Source organism: Panulirus ornatus, chromosome 56 (genome assembly GCF_036320965.1).
Source record: "Panulirus ornatus isolate Po-2019 chromosome 56, ASM3632096v1, whole genome shotgun sequence".
Taxonomy (NCBI): Eukaryota; Metazoa; Arthropoda; class Malacostraca; order Decapoda; family Palinuridae; genus Panulirus; species Panulirus ornatus.
This window is the reverse complement of record NC_092279.1, coordinates 18601112-18615793: the sequence shown is the minus strand read 5'-3', so window position 1 is coordinate 18615793 and position 14682 is coordinate 18601112. Positions and strand designations below refer to the sequence as shown.

The window sequence follows — 14682 nt, the reverse complement described above, 5'->3', positions numbered from 1 at the left end:
ATCGCCACCCCGCCACACATGAAATAAAAAACCCCTCCCCCCTCATGTGTGCAAGGTAGCGCTAGGAAAAGACAACAAAGGCCACATTCGTTCGTACTCAGTCTCTAGCGGTCATGTAATAATGCACCGAAACCACCGAAACAGTGAGAAGTTTTATCGAGGGTGTAAAACATTTGTATGAGTAGAGAGAAGAGTGAATATTTCCAAGTGAACATTGGTCTGCAACAGGGTTGTGTGATGTCACCATGGTTGTTTAATTTGTTTATGAATGGGGTGGTGAGGGCAGTAAGTGTGAGTCTTGGAAAGATGGGCGAGTATGCAGTCTGTGGGGGATGAGAGGGCCTGAAAAGTAAGCCAGTTGTTGTTTGCTGATGATACAGCACTGGTGGCAGGTCGAGGGAGAAACTGCACATGTTGGTGTTTGAATTTGGAAGATTATATGAAAAGAGTAAGTTGAGAGTAAATGTGAATAAAAGCAAGGTTAGTAGTTTAAGCAGTTGAGGGACAGGTTAGCTGGAGTGTGAGTTTGAGTATAGAAAACTTGGAGGAAGTGAAGTGTTTTAGGTTTTTGGGAGTGGACGTGGCAGCAAATGGAACCATGGAAGTGGAAGTGAGTCATACGGATGGTGAGGGGGCAAAGGTTCTCAAAGCACTGAAGAATATGTGGAAAGAGAGAACATTAACTGGGAGGGCAAAAATTGGTATCTTTGAAGATGCACTAGTCCCAACAATATTATATGGATGTGAGGTATGGGCTATAGATAAGGCTGTGTAGAGGCAGGTGGATGTGTTGGAAATGAAATGTTTGAGGACAATATGTGGTGAGAGGTGGTTTGATTGAAAAAGTACTGAAAAAGAGAGAGTTGTGTTGATTAAAAGAGTGTGGTTGAGAGAGCCAAAAAGAGTGTGCTGAAATGGTTTGGACATATGGAGAGAATGAGTGAGGAAAGGTTGACAAAGAGGATATATGTGTCAGAAGTTGGGAAAACAAGGAGAACGGGGATGGAGTGAGAATAGATTTTGAGTGATCAGGGTGTGAACATGCAGGAGGGTGAAAGGCATGCACAGGATAGAGTAACTTGAAAGGATGTGGTATACTGGGATCAATGTTCTGTCACTGGACTTTGCCAGAGCATATGAAGCATCCAGGGTGAACCATGGAAAGGCCTGTAAGAATTGGTTGTGGATAGGGGGCTGTAGTTTTAGTGCATTACACATGACAGCTAGAGAATGGAAGTGATTAGATGCAGCCTCTCTTCTGTTCCTACCACCACCTAGCTGATGCAAAAAACAGCTATCAAGGATGAAAAAAATAAATGTAGTTTTCGGGTAGGAGTTTTAATTGTTACTGTAGATTAGGCATTCATGTTTGTTATGCTTGGCATTAAGTTCGGACAAGGGTAGGAAACAGTGCTGGTGATTAAGATAAACAAAATCATATGAGACTGAGGAAACAGCACACTTCTTTGGTCTTCACATCACTTCAGAATAATGGCTGAGAATTAGTACATCCTGGTTGATGTCTTTGAATAAGCAGGCTTTATTAGGCCCCATTAGAGTATGGAACAGCTGTATTCTTTCTCCAGTGGGAGCTACTGGTGGAATGATGTCCTACCATTTCATATTTTGAATAGGGCGAGTCTTATGCTACCAGGCCCTTATTGAAATGAAAGGCCTGTTTCCTTATTCAGATACAAAAGAGAATAGTGCAGTTAAGTCATCAAGTGAAGCAGAAATATCTTTTCTGTATGAGACTAGAAGTACTGCTTGTAAGATGATTTAACAGGATTATAATGTTATGCCAATATAGGAAATGTATGTCCAAAAATATTACAAAACACACCCTGTGTTTGAGTGTGTTTGGCATGAAGGACCTCTTCAGAATTGATTTTTCCAGGAAAGGATAGATATTGAAAAAAGATAAGACACATATCAGCTTTATGACGTAGCTGATTTTATTTTACAGAGAAATCATATGTAACATAGAAATAATGATTTTATGTGTGAACAGGTATTAATGAACTCCACCTGCAGGTGATTACACTGGATATGAGAAGTCACTTTGTCAAGGCTCTGTCATTGTTGTTGGATGGAAAGGAGTACAGCCTTTTCAAAGATTCTTCTCACTCCATAGGATTCCATCATTTCTTAACTCCCACATGAAGTGCAGCCTCAAAGTTGCAGGAGCCCATAAGAGTCCTGAGGCTTTATGATAATAGCAGTGATATGTGGTGGACATATGCATTTGAGAAAAATAATATTCTCTTTCCTGAGGCTCCATGCATGACATCATGAGGGATTTGCCTGCCATCAGTTTCTGGACTTCACTGCTTATGCTGTGTTATTTCTTAAGAACTCCTTATAAGTCATCATCAAGGAATCTCATTGCATCACTATCACCATCACAGATGTCTGCATCAAGATCACTTTGAGCCAGTAAATTTTGAACCTTATAATTCCATTAAGACAACAGCAGTGTTTACCTTGTAACATCTGAAGGTTAACTGAGAGCTGAATTGAGCCTGAGTTGGGTTGCTAGAAGCTTGAGAGTTCTGCAGGTATGAAGTGAGATAATTCAATTTTGAAAAGAAGCAGGAACAAGGTTTCTGCTAATTTATGGGATCCCTAGTTTAAGTTTTTTCAGTTTCACATTGTATTAGGGGATATGTGATAAAAACCTCATCCCTGATCTGTCAGAGATTATCCAGAGTTAAGTAATTAATGAAAAGTTTGCTAAAAAAAAAAATAATTATATTTATAATATCCTGAATATTCAACCTAAATCCGGTCAGTGTCTTTTCAAGCTTTTAAGAACGTGATGTTTGCCATATTACCTACAAATAGCATTTGATCCAGTGCTTAAGTGATCACAGTAATTTCAATTTTCATAGATTTAAAACTATAGCAGGCCATTTTGAGTACCCCTAATCTTAACTTTTGGAAACTCATTTCCGTAGCAGACAGCATGATATTTAGAAATGACCTTATCTGTCAAGAAAATTTTCGAAGGGCACTCAAGTTTCCTCGAAAATATTAGATCATGATTAAAGAAGAGTAGAAATTGACATATAATGGCATAGGGCAGATTATGATGCAATGAGACCCTCATTAAGAGAGAGAGCATCATAATGTAATAAGGTACTCCTTCCTCATGCTATGGTATGCAGCATTGAGCTAACAAGGTGATTCCTAGGCTGAGAAACAAATCCCGCAAAAGCAGATAAATGACTTGAATCTGTTTAGCTTCGAAAACAGGTTAAGAGGTGGTCTAATATAAGTTTTCAATATTATCAAAGGCGTTGATATCTTGATCTATCAAATTACGTACAAATTGATTTGTTTGATTTCACTCATAGTGATGGACTAAAACTCATGGGCAAACATTTTATCTAGAATGAGGCAAAGCCCTTCTTCAACAGGATTGTTAGCATATGGAATGATTTGCCAATTAGAGTGGTTGAAAGCAATAGTATAGATGCATTTAAATTTAGACTTGACAAAGATCTTGCTATAAGTCCACAACTTACATTGTTTGTGTCTTGCTAGTCACATTGACAATTTACAGGTTATTCTCTCTGAATTATCTTTATCACATATGACTTTTACCACATTAATCATGAGTTTCTGATATCTTCCACTATGACAAAGAGTCTCAATATGACCCAAAGGTCTGTTGCTGTTTGAATCCCTTTGTATTCCTTTGTGTCACTTTTTTCCTCTGTGGAAGGATGGAGTCCATCTGTTGTAAGAACTGGACACTAAGACTACTTGACACCCCATTCAGTTGGGTCATTACCATAGCATGTACCTCAACCTGTAATTATTTTTCTTTAAACTTAACAAATAATAGAAAAACTTAGAGAGAAAAAGAGGGTGTATGCAACATTTAACGGATTTAGAAAAGCACATAGTATAGTGTAAAAGAAGGCGTTATGAGATTTAACTCTCCATGGTTTGCATGTAAGGCTTTTGAATGCAGTTAAGAGCTTTTATTCTGGAAGTAGTACACATATATGAGAGTAAGCAAGTGATGAAATGATAGAGTGGGCTTGAAATAAATTCGGGAGTGCATCCAGGTTGTTTAGTGTCAGTGTAGTTATTTAATGTTTTTATAGTTGGAGAAAAGTGGGAGATGATAGTGTAATGTGATGTAATGGAGAAAGAGGATGGAAGTTGTCATAGTTGTTGGATGCAAATGATGCTGTGTTTAAGGTAAATCAAAGGAAGACTCCAATAGAATGATATGCTGGTTTAGGAGTAAGCTGAAACTGAAAGCAAATCATAGTATGACGATAGTTTTTGAAATGAAAAGGTCAGCTTGTGAGATCAGTTTCTGTGACGAAGAACTGTAAGTTGTGGATGAGTTTAAATATTTAGGAGTAGAGTTTAGGAAAGATGGTAGTAAGAAGCCTGAAATTAAGATTAGAGTCATGCAGGCTAGAAAAATTGGAGTTGTATTGAATACCCTGGTGAGTGGAAAAAAAATTAACCATAGTGTGCACAACACTCACATAAAGGAGAAGTCAGTCCAACAGTAATGTATGCAGTAAAACCCAAGCATATATAGGGTAGGATAGGTTAAGATAAGAGCAGTAAAGATAAGTAATTTGCATAGTGTTGTTGGAGTTAGAAAGATAAACAACATAATGATATGATAAGGGTATGTGGTATGATGAAATCATTAGAAATATGCATGAATGACAAGTCTTTTAGGATTGTATGGCAAATGATAGAATAGTCAAGAGGATATAAAGTAAAATAGCAGGTGAAAGGAAGAGAGGTAGGCCATGTTGGATGACTGAGTGTGAACGAATGTGGCCTTTTTGTCTTTTCCTAGCGCTACCTCACACGTGGGGGGAAGGGGGTGCCATTTCATGCTTGTCAGGGTGGCAATAGGAATGGATGAAGGCAGTAAGTATGAATATGTACATGTGTATATATGTATGTGTCTGTGTATGTATATGTTGAAATGTATAGGTATACCCATGTGTGTGTAGGGCATTTATGTATATACATGCGTATGTGGGTGGGTTGGGCCATTCTTTTGTTTGTTTTCCTTGCGCTACCTCGTTAATGCAGGAGACAGCAACTAAGTATAATAAAATAAATATTATTGGAATTACTGGGGATCAGATGCAGTGGCAACAGCTCGTTAAGGAGCTGTTATTAATGGAGACATTAGTCTCAGTTGACAAATCAACTCAGTGTGTAAAGTGAAAAGTAAGAAGGGCTTTTATAAGTTTGGAAATGATATTGCAGGGACAGTAATTACAAAGTCCAAAAAAAGCCGTCTGCACCTCATGTATTTTGAGAGGTGATTTATTGTGGGTACAAGCAAATGATGCTCTCAAGTTGAAATTTTCTTACATTTGGTTGCTGAGATGAGTTTTTCTTAGGGTATGAACACCAGCAACCCACCTAAGTGTACCTCAGGCTATCTTTAGGGAAGAATGTTCTTTCTTTTCTCTTCCTTGCCGCCACCTTTTTGGAAATTTCTCTTCTGGGTGCTGTATTTCATCAGTTTATACTTTGAGATGGTTGGCTCATATCTTTCTAAAGAGAATGCCCAAATTCTTGCCTGGAATCAGGAAAATATGGGTACACATGAAATTTCTGGGTGCTTTGGGTGCTCAGAATGCACAACCAAGGGGTTGCTTTCTGTAACGTTTCTTCAGTGCCTCGCCTCATTCAGAAGATAAAGACTCAGTAGACCCAAAACGTGTACCTAGAATACTTTAGGAAACTTGCCCACAGTCCACCCACAGTCAAGGGGTTACTTTCTGTAACACTTCCTCAGTGCCTCACCTCATCCAGGAGATAAAGACCCACTGGACCCAAAACATGTACCTAGAATACTTCAGGAACCTTGCACTTACATACTCAGATGTCTGCAGAAGGTAATCAGACCCACAAGAAAGATGACAGAGTACTGAAATGTAAGGGTGACATCATCTTTGAAAATTTATAAGTGGATGGGCAAGGCTTTCTGCAAACATTAGAACTAATCCACCCAATTGAATTGCAAATGGAGTAATGATGATGAAATAATTAGAGTGCACATTGAATTTTTACAGCTATATTTTTTTCACCCATCTTTGTTTGACATTTATGTTCTAATGGTAGTTTTTAGACATTTTACCATAAGAAACTGTGGTAGATACCTTTCATATCTTCACTCCATTTCCTTACACTACTGAACTGATTATTTTAATGCATTGTTTTAATGTTTGATAAACAAAATAACATATACTAAATATGACATGCCTTTTACAGCCTCATGGTGTAATGCAACGTGGCTATATTCCTCCTTGGGAACAGTATGCCCCTCCACCTCTCCCAGAGAACCCACCACCAGATCATCTCCAGCAGCACAACAGCCCACCAGGATATGCACAGATTCCTCAACAACAGTCCCAGTGGAGGCACCAATCCCCAATGGTGAACAGGGCCCTTGGACGACAGGTACATCTTTATGGCAAGAGAGTTCTTTTTGACTATAAAGTTTTCAACTCTCTAAAGAGGGATATACTGAAACTCTCACTAGAATAAAGAATAATAGCATTTCCCTCGTAGATATGCGGAATAGCATAAAACTTAAGAATAGGTCTTGAAGACAACATTATGTGTATTTGCACTTTCTGTGACCTTACAGTGTGAACTCTGTTAGCTTGATAGGTCTCGTTGAAGTGTGGGATTGCATGGTATGAGATGTGAAATTATATATGATAAGCTTTTAGAGCTTGCATTCCATATACTGTATGGAGCCTGGCCAGTCTGTCTTCCTGAAGTTTGTGTAAATCTTCCTGGGTGGCTGTGTGGGTTAGGTGGAGTGTTATTAGAATGATTCAAGAGGGCAGTTCATGTAGTGTGCTCCTGGTGGTCTTTTTTTAATGCCTGTGTGCAAGGTAATGTCTTGTGAGGTAGTTTGCTGAAGGTGGGGGGCTCGTAGTCTTGTTGGCTGCTTGTGTTGGTGAAGATGGTGAAATGATGCTATCTGTTAATGTACAGTACACTTCATGGGTCTTGGGTGCAAGTGTTGAACCATGCAGGATGGTGGAAATTGACATCTCCACATAGATAGTTGTTGGGTGTGTTGGTCAGGTTCTGTAGTTAGGTTGTGTTTTTTAATATTGCTGATTGTATTAACATTTTTGATATCCTGCATTATATAATTCAGGCATAACATATGGTGATGCTCCATCTCATGATAGCAATGCAGTGATTCACTCCATTGTATTAGTTTCCATGGTACTGTGACTGCTTCCAATATTACTAGCCACTCCACCCCAGTCATGCATGTAAATAGTAGTGAACATAAAATTGTATAAAATGAGGATAATACTGTAATGTAAAATACTGTGAACAGTCAGGAGAGTTATACTTCTCTTGACTTTTCAACAGTATAATGTAAATGGTAGGGAATTGTTATGGAAATAAAATATATGGTTTAAGCTCAGAAAACACCACTGCAAACATTCAAATGTAGTGGATGAAAATTGTTTTTTTTTTTCTTCCAAAAGAAGGAACAGAGAAGGGGGGCCAGGTGAAGGTATTCCGTCTAAGGCTCAGTCCTCTGTTCTTAATGCTACCTCGCTAATGCGGGATATAGCAAATGTGTCTGAAAAAAATATAGATATCCCTGGGGATAGGGGAGAAAGAATACTTCCCCCGTATTCCCTGCGTGTCGTAGAAGGCGACTGAAAGGGGAGGGAGTGGGGGGGGGCTGGAAATTCTCCCCATTTCATTTTTTTTTTTTTTTTTTTTTTGTTTTTCCCAAAAGAAGGAGGGTCAAGTAAGGATATTCCCTATAAGGCTCAGTCCTTTGTTGTTAACGCTACCTCGCTAATGCGGGAAATGGCAAACATTTAAGAAAAAAAATATGTACATTACCCCTGGGGATAGAGGAGAAAGAATACTTCTCGCGTATTCCCTGCAAGTCGTATAAGGCGACAAAGGGGAGGGGCTGGAAATCCTCCCCTTCTGTTTTTAATTTTCTTTGAGAAGGTATAAGGAAGGGGCAAAGTGAGGATACTCCCTATAAGGCTCAGTCCTCAGTTTTTAACATTAATCCAGGAAATGGCAAATATGTATCAAAAAATTTTTCAATTTTTCATACTTTTGCTATATCCTGCTTTTATCAGAATGTATTAAACTATTCTTTCAAATTCAATAATACATTGTATCTTTACTATTTTTCTTTAGCAACAGTGCTTCCATAGAAAAAAAAGGATCAAAAGAATTGATATTAGGATAAACTTGTGTATATATATATATATATTTACACCACTACATTGAACAATAATTTACAGTACATTATTATTTGATATACATAGCCTTTTGATGTAAGTGAGCATGCCACTTGATTGCTCATCAATGGTTTTCCTTTTGCCTATATATTTGCACAGTGAAGGCATGAATATACTAAAAACAAAAGTCATTCATGAAAAAATGTCTATGCTCAGGATGAACAAATCCCAAAACTTGCCTCCACTTCTGAATTAATTGCTTACCCAAGAAAGTAAGCTACCTCATTGGTCTTCCAAATTTTCCAAATTATCTATACCCACAATAGAGACTGTTGCTTAATCTTCAATTAGTTGCATGCTGTCAGACACAACCCCAAAGTTTCTACTCTGGCTTTATCTTTTCTACTTTATTCTTGAGCATCAGTAGCATGCAATTATTCGAGCATACATTCACACTAATTTTACTTGTCCAACTCTGTAATATAACTACAGTAAAGCAAAACCATTGAGAAATATGTAGGCTTTAGGATTTTTGTAATACGTGGCCATAAAACTTTAATATCTTTGGTCTAAAACATCGTCCTCTCTTCTTCGTTTTTCACCATCATACTAAAGTCTTCAAGAGCCTAAAACCAGGGGGTCAAGGTACTGGTAGACATTATTTATGAGGTTTTCAGTGGTGTTGCACATTTTGGATGAAATGATCTGCATCTGCCTAAAGTCTCCATATTATTGTTCTGTACTTTCTCAGTAGCTTTGTTGATGATGATGTCTTCCGTACTGTTTCTGAAATAAATAGAAATATAAAATATGAAACAGCAAGAAAGCTACAAACACCTGAGGGTAAATATAATAAAAACAAAGCGAACAAAGAAAATTGGTATAAGTGTTGGCTAGAAAAACCAGACTATTGATGCTCATTAATAAAAAGCTTATGGTATTCGTCTTTAATGGTATGCAAACTATGAAAAATAGGAAAGGACAGAATCTATTGTAGAAGGAGAGGCTGTGCATAGTTACCCAGCACTTCAGTGGTTGATACATTGCAATCCTCTAACCCTAGCAGTTGTCTTTTCTTTCTGCCTCATTGAACAACTGCTGGCATTCTGTTCACAAATATACAATCTCTCCTTGTGCCATACAACACTGACAGCACTTAACTCGCACACAACTTATCAACTTATTCTTCATACCTCCAGATTTTCCTGAGGTGAGCACTATGTGCCAGCCCTGCCTTTTGACAAAATGGTAGAAGCAACAGAGAGAAGTAGTAGGTAGGAAAATTTAGCTTTTAGTTTCAGAGACATATATAGTAAGGCTTTGAGAATTTTTGAAAGGACCAATAAGGTGACAGATGATGCATTCCTTTTTATAACAAAGTGGAAAGAAGTTTTGGAATCTTTGTATAAGGGAGCTATGGATAATCATCTTTCAAATGCAATGCTTAAGGCTGCTGTCTACAAAGTGTGGGAAACTGGGTTTAGAGGGATTTTTTTTTTATTTAAAGAAGCATGGCATGAGCAACGAAAATCCTTGTTTATGTTTTATATCAGAAGCAGGTACACTTTTTACCGTGTGCTTAGTAAGATAAAGGTGTGTGTTAAATCTACGATATATTTCAGTCTATCTGTCCTTGATTGTATTTCATAGGAAATATACAACCCTAAGAATATAATAATGGAAAGAAATTCAATCAAACATGCCAGAATGTGACACTAACTTGAATCTGATTATAAAATGTTAGTAATTCCAACCAATAAACTTTAAAACAGTAAAATTAGAATGGATATTGTAAGATGGGTTTATACCTGCACAAAGTACTGGGATAGCTGTCTCTGGTAGAGCTGCTGCCTGGAGTTCGTGTGTGAGAGCTGTTGTCTGTTGGACCATGATTTCAACTGTAATGGAATCATACAGTTTATAATTTTGTATATTATACCTTGAACCAATATGAAACCAAACACAAAAAATGTAAGTAGGCAAAGTAAAATCACATTCATAGAGTATTGCAAACATATATTCATTATCATACTTATTCACTGTTTCCCAGATCAGCAAGGTAGCACAAGGAAACTAACAAAGAATGGCCCAGCAACCCACATACACATAATATATACATAAATGCACATATACATTTCAACGTATACATACACAGACATATACATATATACACGTGTACATAATTGTACTTGTTGCCTCCATCCATTCCCGTAGCCACCCTACCACACATGAAATAGCATCCCCCCCACAGCCTAATATTATAGTATGTCGACATTAGTTAGTAAGCAGCCAATGACCAGGGAGATTAGTGAAGACTTCTTAGTGAGCCAGCACTTTAGTGGTGGTCATTTTGCAATCCTTTGACCCAGGTACCTGTCTTCTTTTTGCCTCATCCATTTGTGGACTACTGGCATTCTGCCCACAATCAAACAATCTCTCCTTGTCAAGCATAGCACTTGAAAGCACTGCACTCACTCAGCTTATTCTTCGTAATCTAGATTCTCCTGAAGTGAGCGCTATTGCTACCCATGCCTTTTGGAAAAATGGTAAGAGCTGTAGATAGAAGCAGTAGGTAGGAATATTTAAGCTGTAGCATTAGGCAGGAGCTTTAGGTAGTAGTATTCAGTAGGAACAATAGGTAGGCGCCTCTGCAGACACAGCTAGAGTTGCCCCTGAGAGTGGCCTGTTAAGGGTTGGGGCACTAAAGGCCAAGAAATGGCACTAGAATTCACATGTAATAGAGACTCTATTGCTGTGGTTACCCCCTTGAGGGAGTTCCATGTAGGAACAGGCATCAGAGATAAATAGATAAATTTATATTTAGATAGTAAAACTAAAGACACTGAAAAGAAACTAAATTAGTTCTACTATATTTGTTAAAGTGTTCATTATGCTTACAGAAATAGGCATGTATCTCAACTCTGACAATACTATTTGTGTGGTTGCTGGTGTGCCTGGTAACAGAGAAACCATCATATTACAGTCTGATTTGAGTAAATTTTTATCAATTGTGCATCAATGAAAAAATGTCATTCCTGCTATATTTTATGAGATTCCTCTATCAAACAGGGATGAAACTGACATAGAAATGATGTTCATCATTGCAGTGGGTTATATTATATTGTTAAAAGATTAGAGACCTAACTAAAGACACAGGTATGACTTAACACAGGAGGTGGTGTTCCAGGTGGTGGGAACACTGTAATCTCAATAGATGCAAAAGACATATTCACTTGTTAAATAGCCACAGCTACTTAATTTTAGTTGCAAGTCATGAGACAAATGATCTTTCAATTTTTTTTAATCTTATGTCGCAGTTAATTTTAGGAAACAAGATAATTACTATAATACTCAATTTCTGTCACTGGTATGCTAACAAACTCCATAGAATTCCCTTATCATGAAAAGTGCATTACTTAACATGACAGTTCGAGAATGGATGTGGCCTTTCTTCGTCTGTTCCTGGCACTACCTTGTTAATGCAGGAAATGACAAGTATGAAAAAAAAAGAATCATGAAAAGCAACCCTCAGCATATCAAGAGACTTCAAAAAAAGAAAAGAGCAAACCTTGTGGAGTCTCCATTTATTTTAGGTAGCTCCATTGTTTCCATTTGTTCATAAGATGTCTGGCTCGCTGCTGTCACATATTTACCCATGGTATCTGTAAAATCAACAAAGTGCTCTGTAAATCACAACATTTTACAGCAAGAAATTTTATCTTAAGACAAATGAACTGACTAAAAAGTCTGAAATAATGTGTGCAAATTTCATTGGGTTTCACAATAGTCCAAATTCACTGATACCTTTGCATTATAAGTTCAGATTTCCATAATATCCTTTTTATGTAATGCCGTACACCATGATTGCCTATTGACATATGAGAATGCTGAATTTATATTAGATACACATTAAAGTTGGCCTTTATGTGAAGTGAAGAGTAATAAATAACTTTTAATATTTTTTTCATTTGTTATACTTTGTTGCTGTCTCCCGCATTAGCGAGGTAGCGCAAGAAAACAGACGAAAAAATGGCCCAACCCACCCACATACACATGTATATACATACACGTCCACACACGCACATATACATACCTATACATCTCAACGTATACATATATATATACACACACAGACACATACATATATACACATGTACATAATTCATACTGTCTGCCCTTATTCATTCCCGTCGCCACCCTGCCACACATGAAATAACAACTCCCTCCCCCCACATGTACGCGAGGTAGCGCTAGGAATAGACAACAAAGGCCACATTCGTTCACACTCAGTCTCTAGCTGTCATGTATATTGCACCGAAACGACAGCTCCCTTTCCACATCCAGGCCCCACAAAACTTTCCATGGTTTACCCCAGACACTTCACATGCCCTGGTTCAATCCATTGACAGTACATCGACCCCCATATACCAAATCGTTCCAATTCACTCTATTCCTTGCATGCCTTTCACCCTCTTGCATGTTCAGGCCCCTATCACTCAGAATCTTTTTCACTCCATCTTTCCACCTCCAACTTGGTCTCCCACTTCCCTCGTTCCCTCCACCTCTTGGTCAATCTTTCCTCACTCATTCTCTCCATATGACCAAACCATTTCAAAACACCTCTTCTGCTCTCAACCAAACTCTTTTTATTACCACACATCTCTCTTACCCTTACATTACTTACTTGATCAAACCACCTCACACCACATATTGTCATCAAACATCTCATTTCCAACACAGCCACTCTCCTCCGCACAACTCTATCTATAGGCCATGCCTTGCAACATATAACATTGTTGGAACCACTATTCCTTCAAACATACCCATTTTTGCTTTCCAAGATAACGTTCTCAACTTCCACACATTTTTCAACACTCCCAGAACTTTCGCCCCCTCCCCCACCCTATGATTCTCTTCCGCTTCCATGGTTCCATCCGCTGCCAAATCCACTCCCAGATATCTAAAACACTTCTCTTCCTCCAGTTTTTGTCCATTCAAACTTACCTCCCAGTTGACTTGTCCCTCAACCCTAATGTACCTAATAACCTTGCTATTATTCACATTTACTCTCAGCTTTCTTCTTTCAGACACTTTACCAAACTCAGTCACCAGCTTCTGCAGTTTCTCACCCAAATCAACCACCAGCACTGAATCATCAGCGAACAACTGACTCACTTCCCAAGCACTCTCATCCACAGGTTTTAGGTTAGGTTAGGTCAGGTTAGGTGATTATTGGTGCATATGCACCTGGGCATGAGAAGAAAGATCATGAGAGGCAAGTGTTTCGGGAGCAGCTGAGTGAGTGTGTTAGTAGTTTTGATGCACGAGACCGGGTATTAGTGATGGGTGATTTGAAAGCAAATGAGAGTAATGTGGCAGTTGAGGGAATAATTGGTGTACATGGGGTGTTCAGTGTTGTAAATGGAAATGGTGAAGAGCTTGTAGATTTATGTGCTGAAAAAGGACTGGTGACTGTGAATACCTGGTTTAAATAGAGATATACATATGTAAGTAGGAGAGATGGCCAGAGAGGGTTATTGGATTACGTGTTAATTGATAGGCGCGCAAGAGACTTTTGGATGTTAATGTGCTAAGAGGTGCAACTGGAGGGATGTCTGATCATAATCTTGTGGAGGCAAAGTTGAAGATTCGTAGAGGTTTTCAGAAAAGAAGAGAGAATGTAGGGGTGATGAGAATGTTGAGAGTAAGTGAGCTTAAGAAGGAGACTTGTGTGAGGAAGTACCAGGAGAGACTGAGTACAGAATAGAAAAAGGTGAGAACTAAGGACGTAAGGGGAGTGGGGGAGGAATGGGATGTATTTAGGGAAGCAGTGATGGCTTGCACAAAAGATGCTTATGGCATGAGAAGCATGGGAGGTGGGCAGACTTTAGAAAGGGTAGTGAGTGGTGGGATGAATAATTAAGATTATTAGTGAAAGAGAAGAGAGAGGCATTTATATGATTTTTGCAGGGAAATAATGCAAATGACTGGGAGATATATAAAAGAAAGAGGCAGCAGGTCAAGAAAAAGGTGCAAGAGAGAGCAAAAGAGAGTTGGGGCGAGAGAGTATCATTAAATTTTAGGGAGAATAAAAAGATGTTTTGGAAGGAGGTAAATAAAGTGCATAAGACAAGGGAACAAATGGGAACATCAGTGAAGGGGGCTAATGGGGAGGTGATATCAAGTAGTGGTGATGTGAGAAGGAGATGGAGTATTTTGAAGGTTTGTTGAATGTGTTTGATGATAGAGTGGCAGATATAGGGTGTTTTGGTCGAGGTGGTGTGCAAAGTGAGAGGGTTAGGGAGAATTATTTGGTAAACAGAGAAGAGGTAGTAAAAGCTTTGCGGAAGATGAAAGCCGGCAGGCAGCGGGTTTGGATGGTACTGCAGTGGAATTTATTAAAAAAGGGGGTGACTGTACACTTGACTGGTTGGTA

The 14682-nt window shown here is 38.5% G+C and overlaps 1 protein-coding gene across 1 annotated transcript in view; it reads left to right on the top strand.

The window, feature by feature from the left end:
- The window catches only part of LOC139765797 (roundabout homolog 2-like), a 318120-nt gene that overhangs the window by 294026 nt on the left and 9412 nt on the right, over positions 1-14682 (top strand). The window contains exon 18 of the mRNA XM_071693591.1: positions 6274-6462. Coding sequence (XP_071549692.1) covers positions 6274-6462 — 189 coding nt within the window. The remainder of the gene's footprint in view (positions 1-6273; positions 6463-14682) is intronic.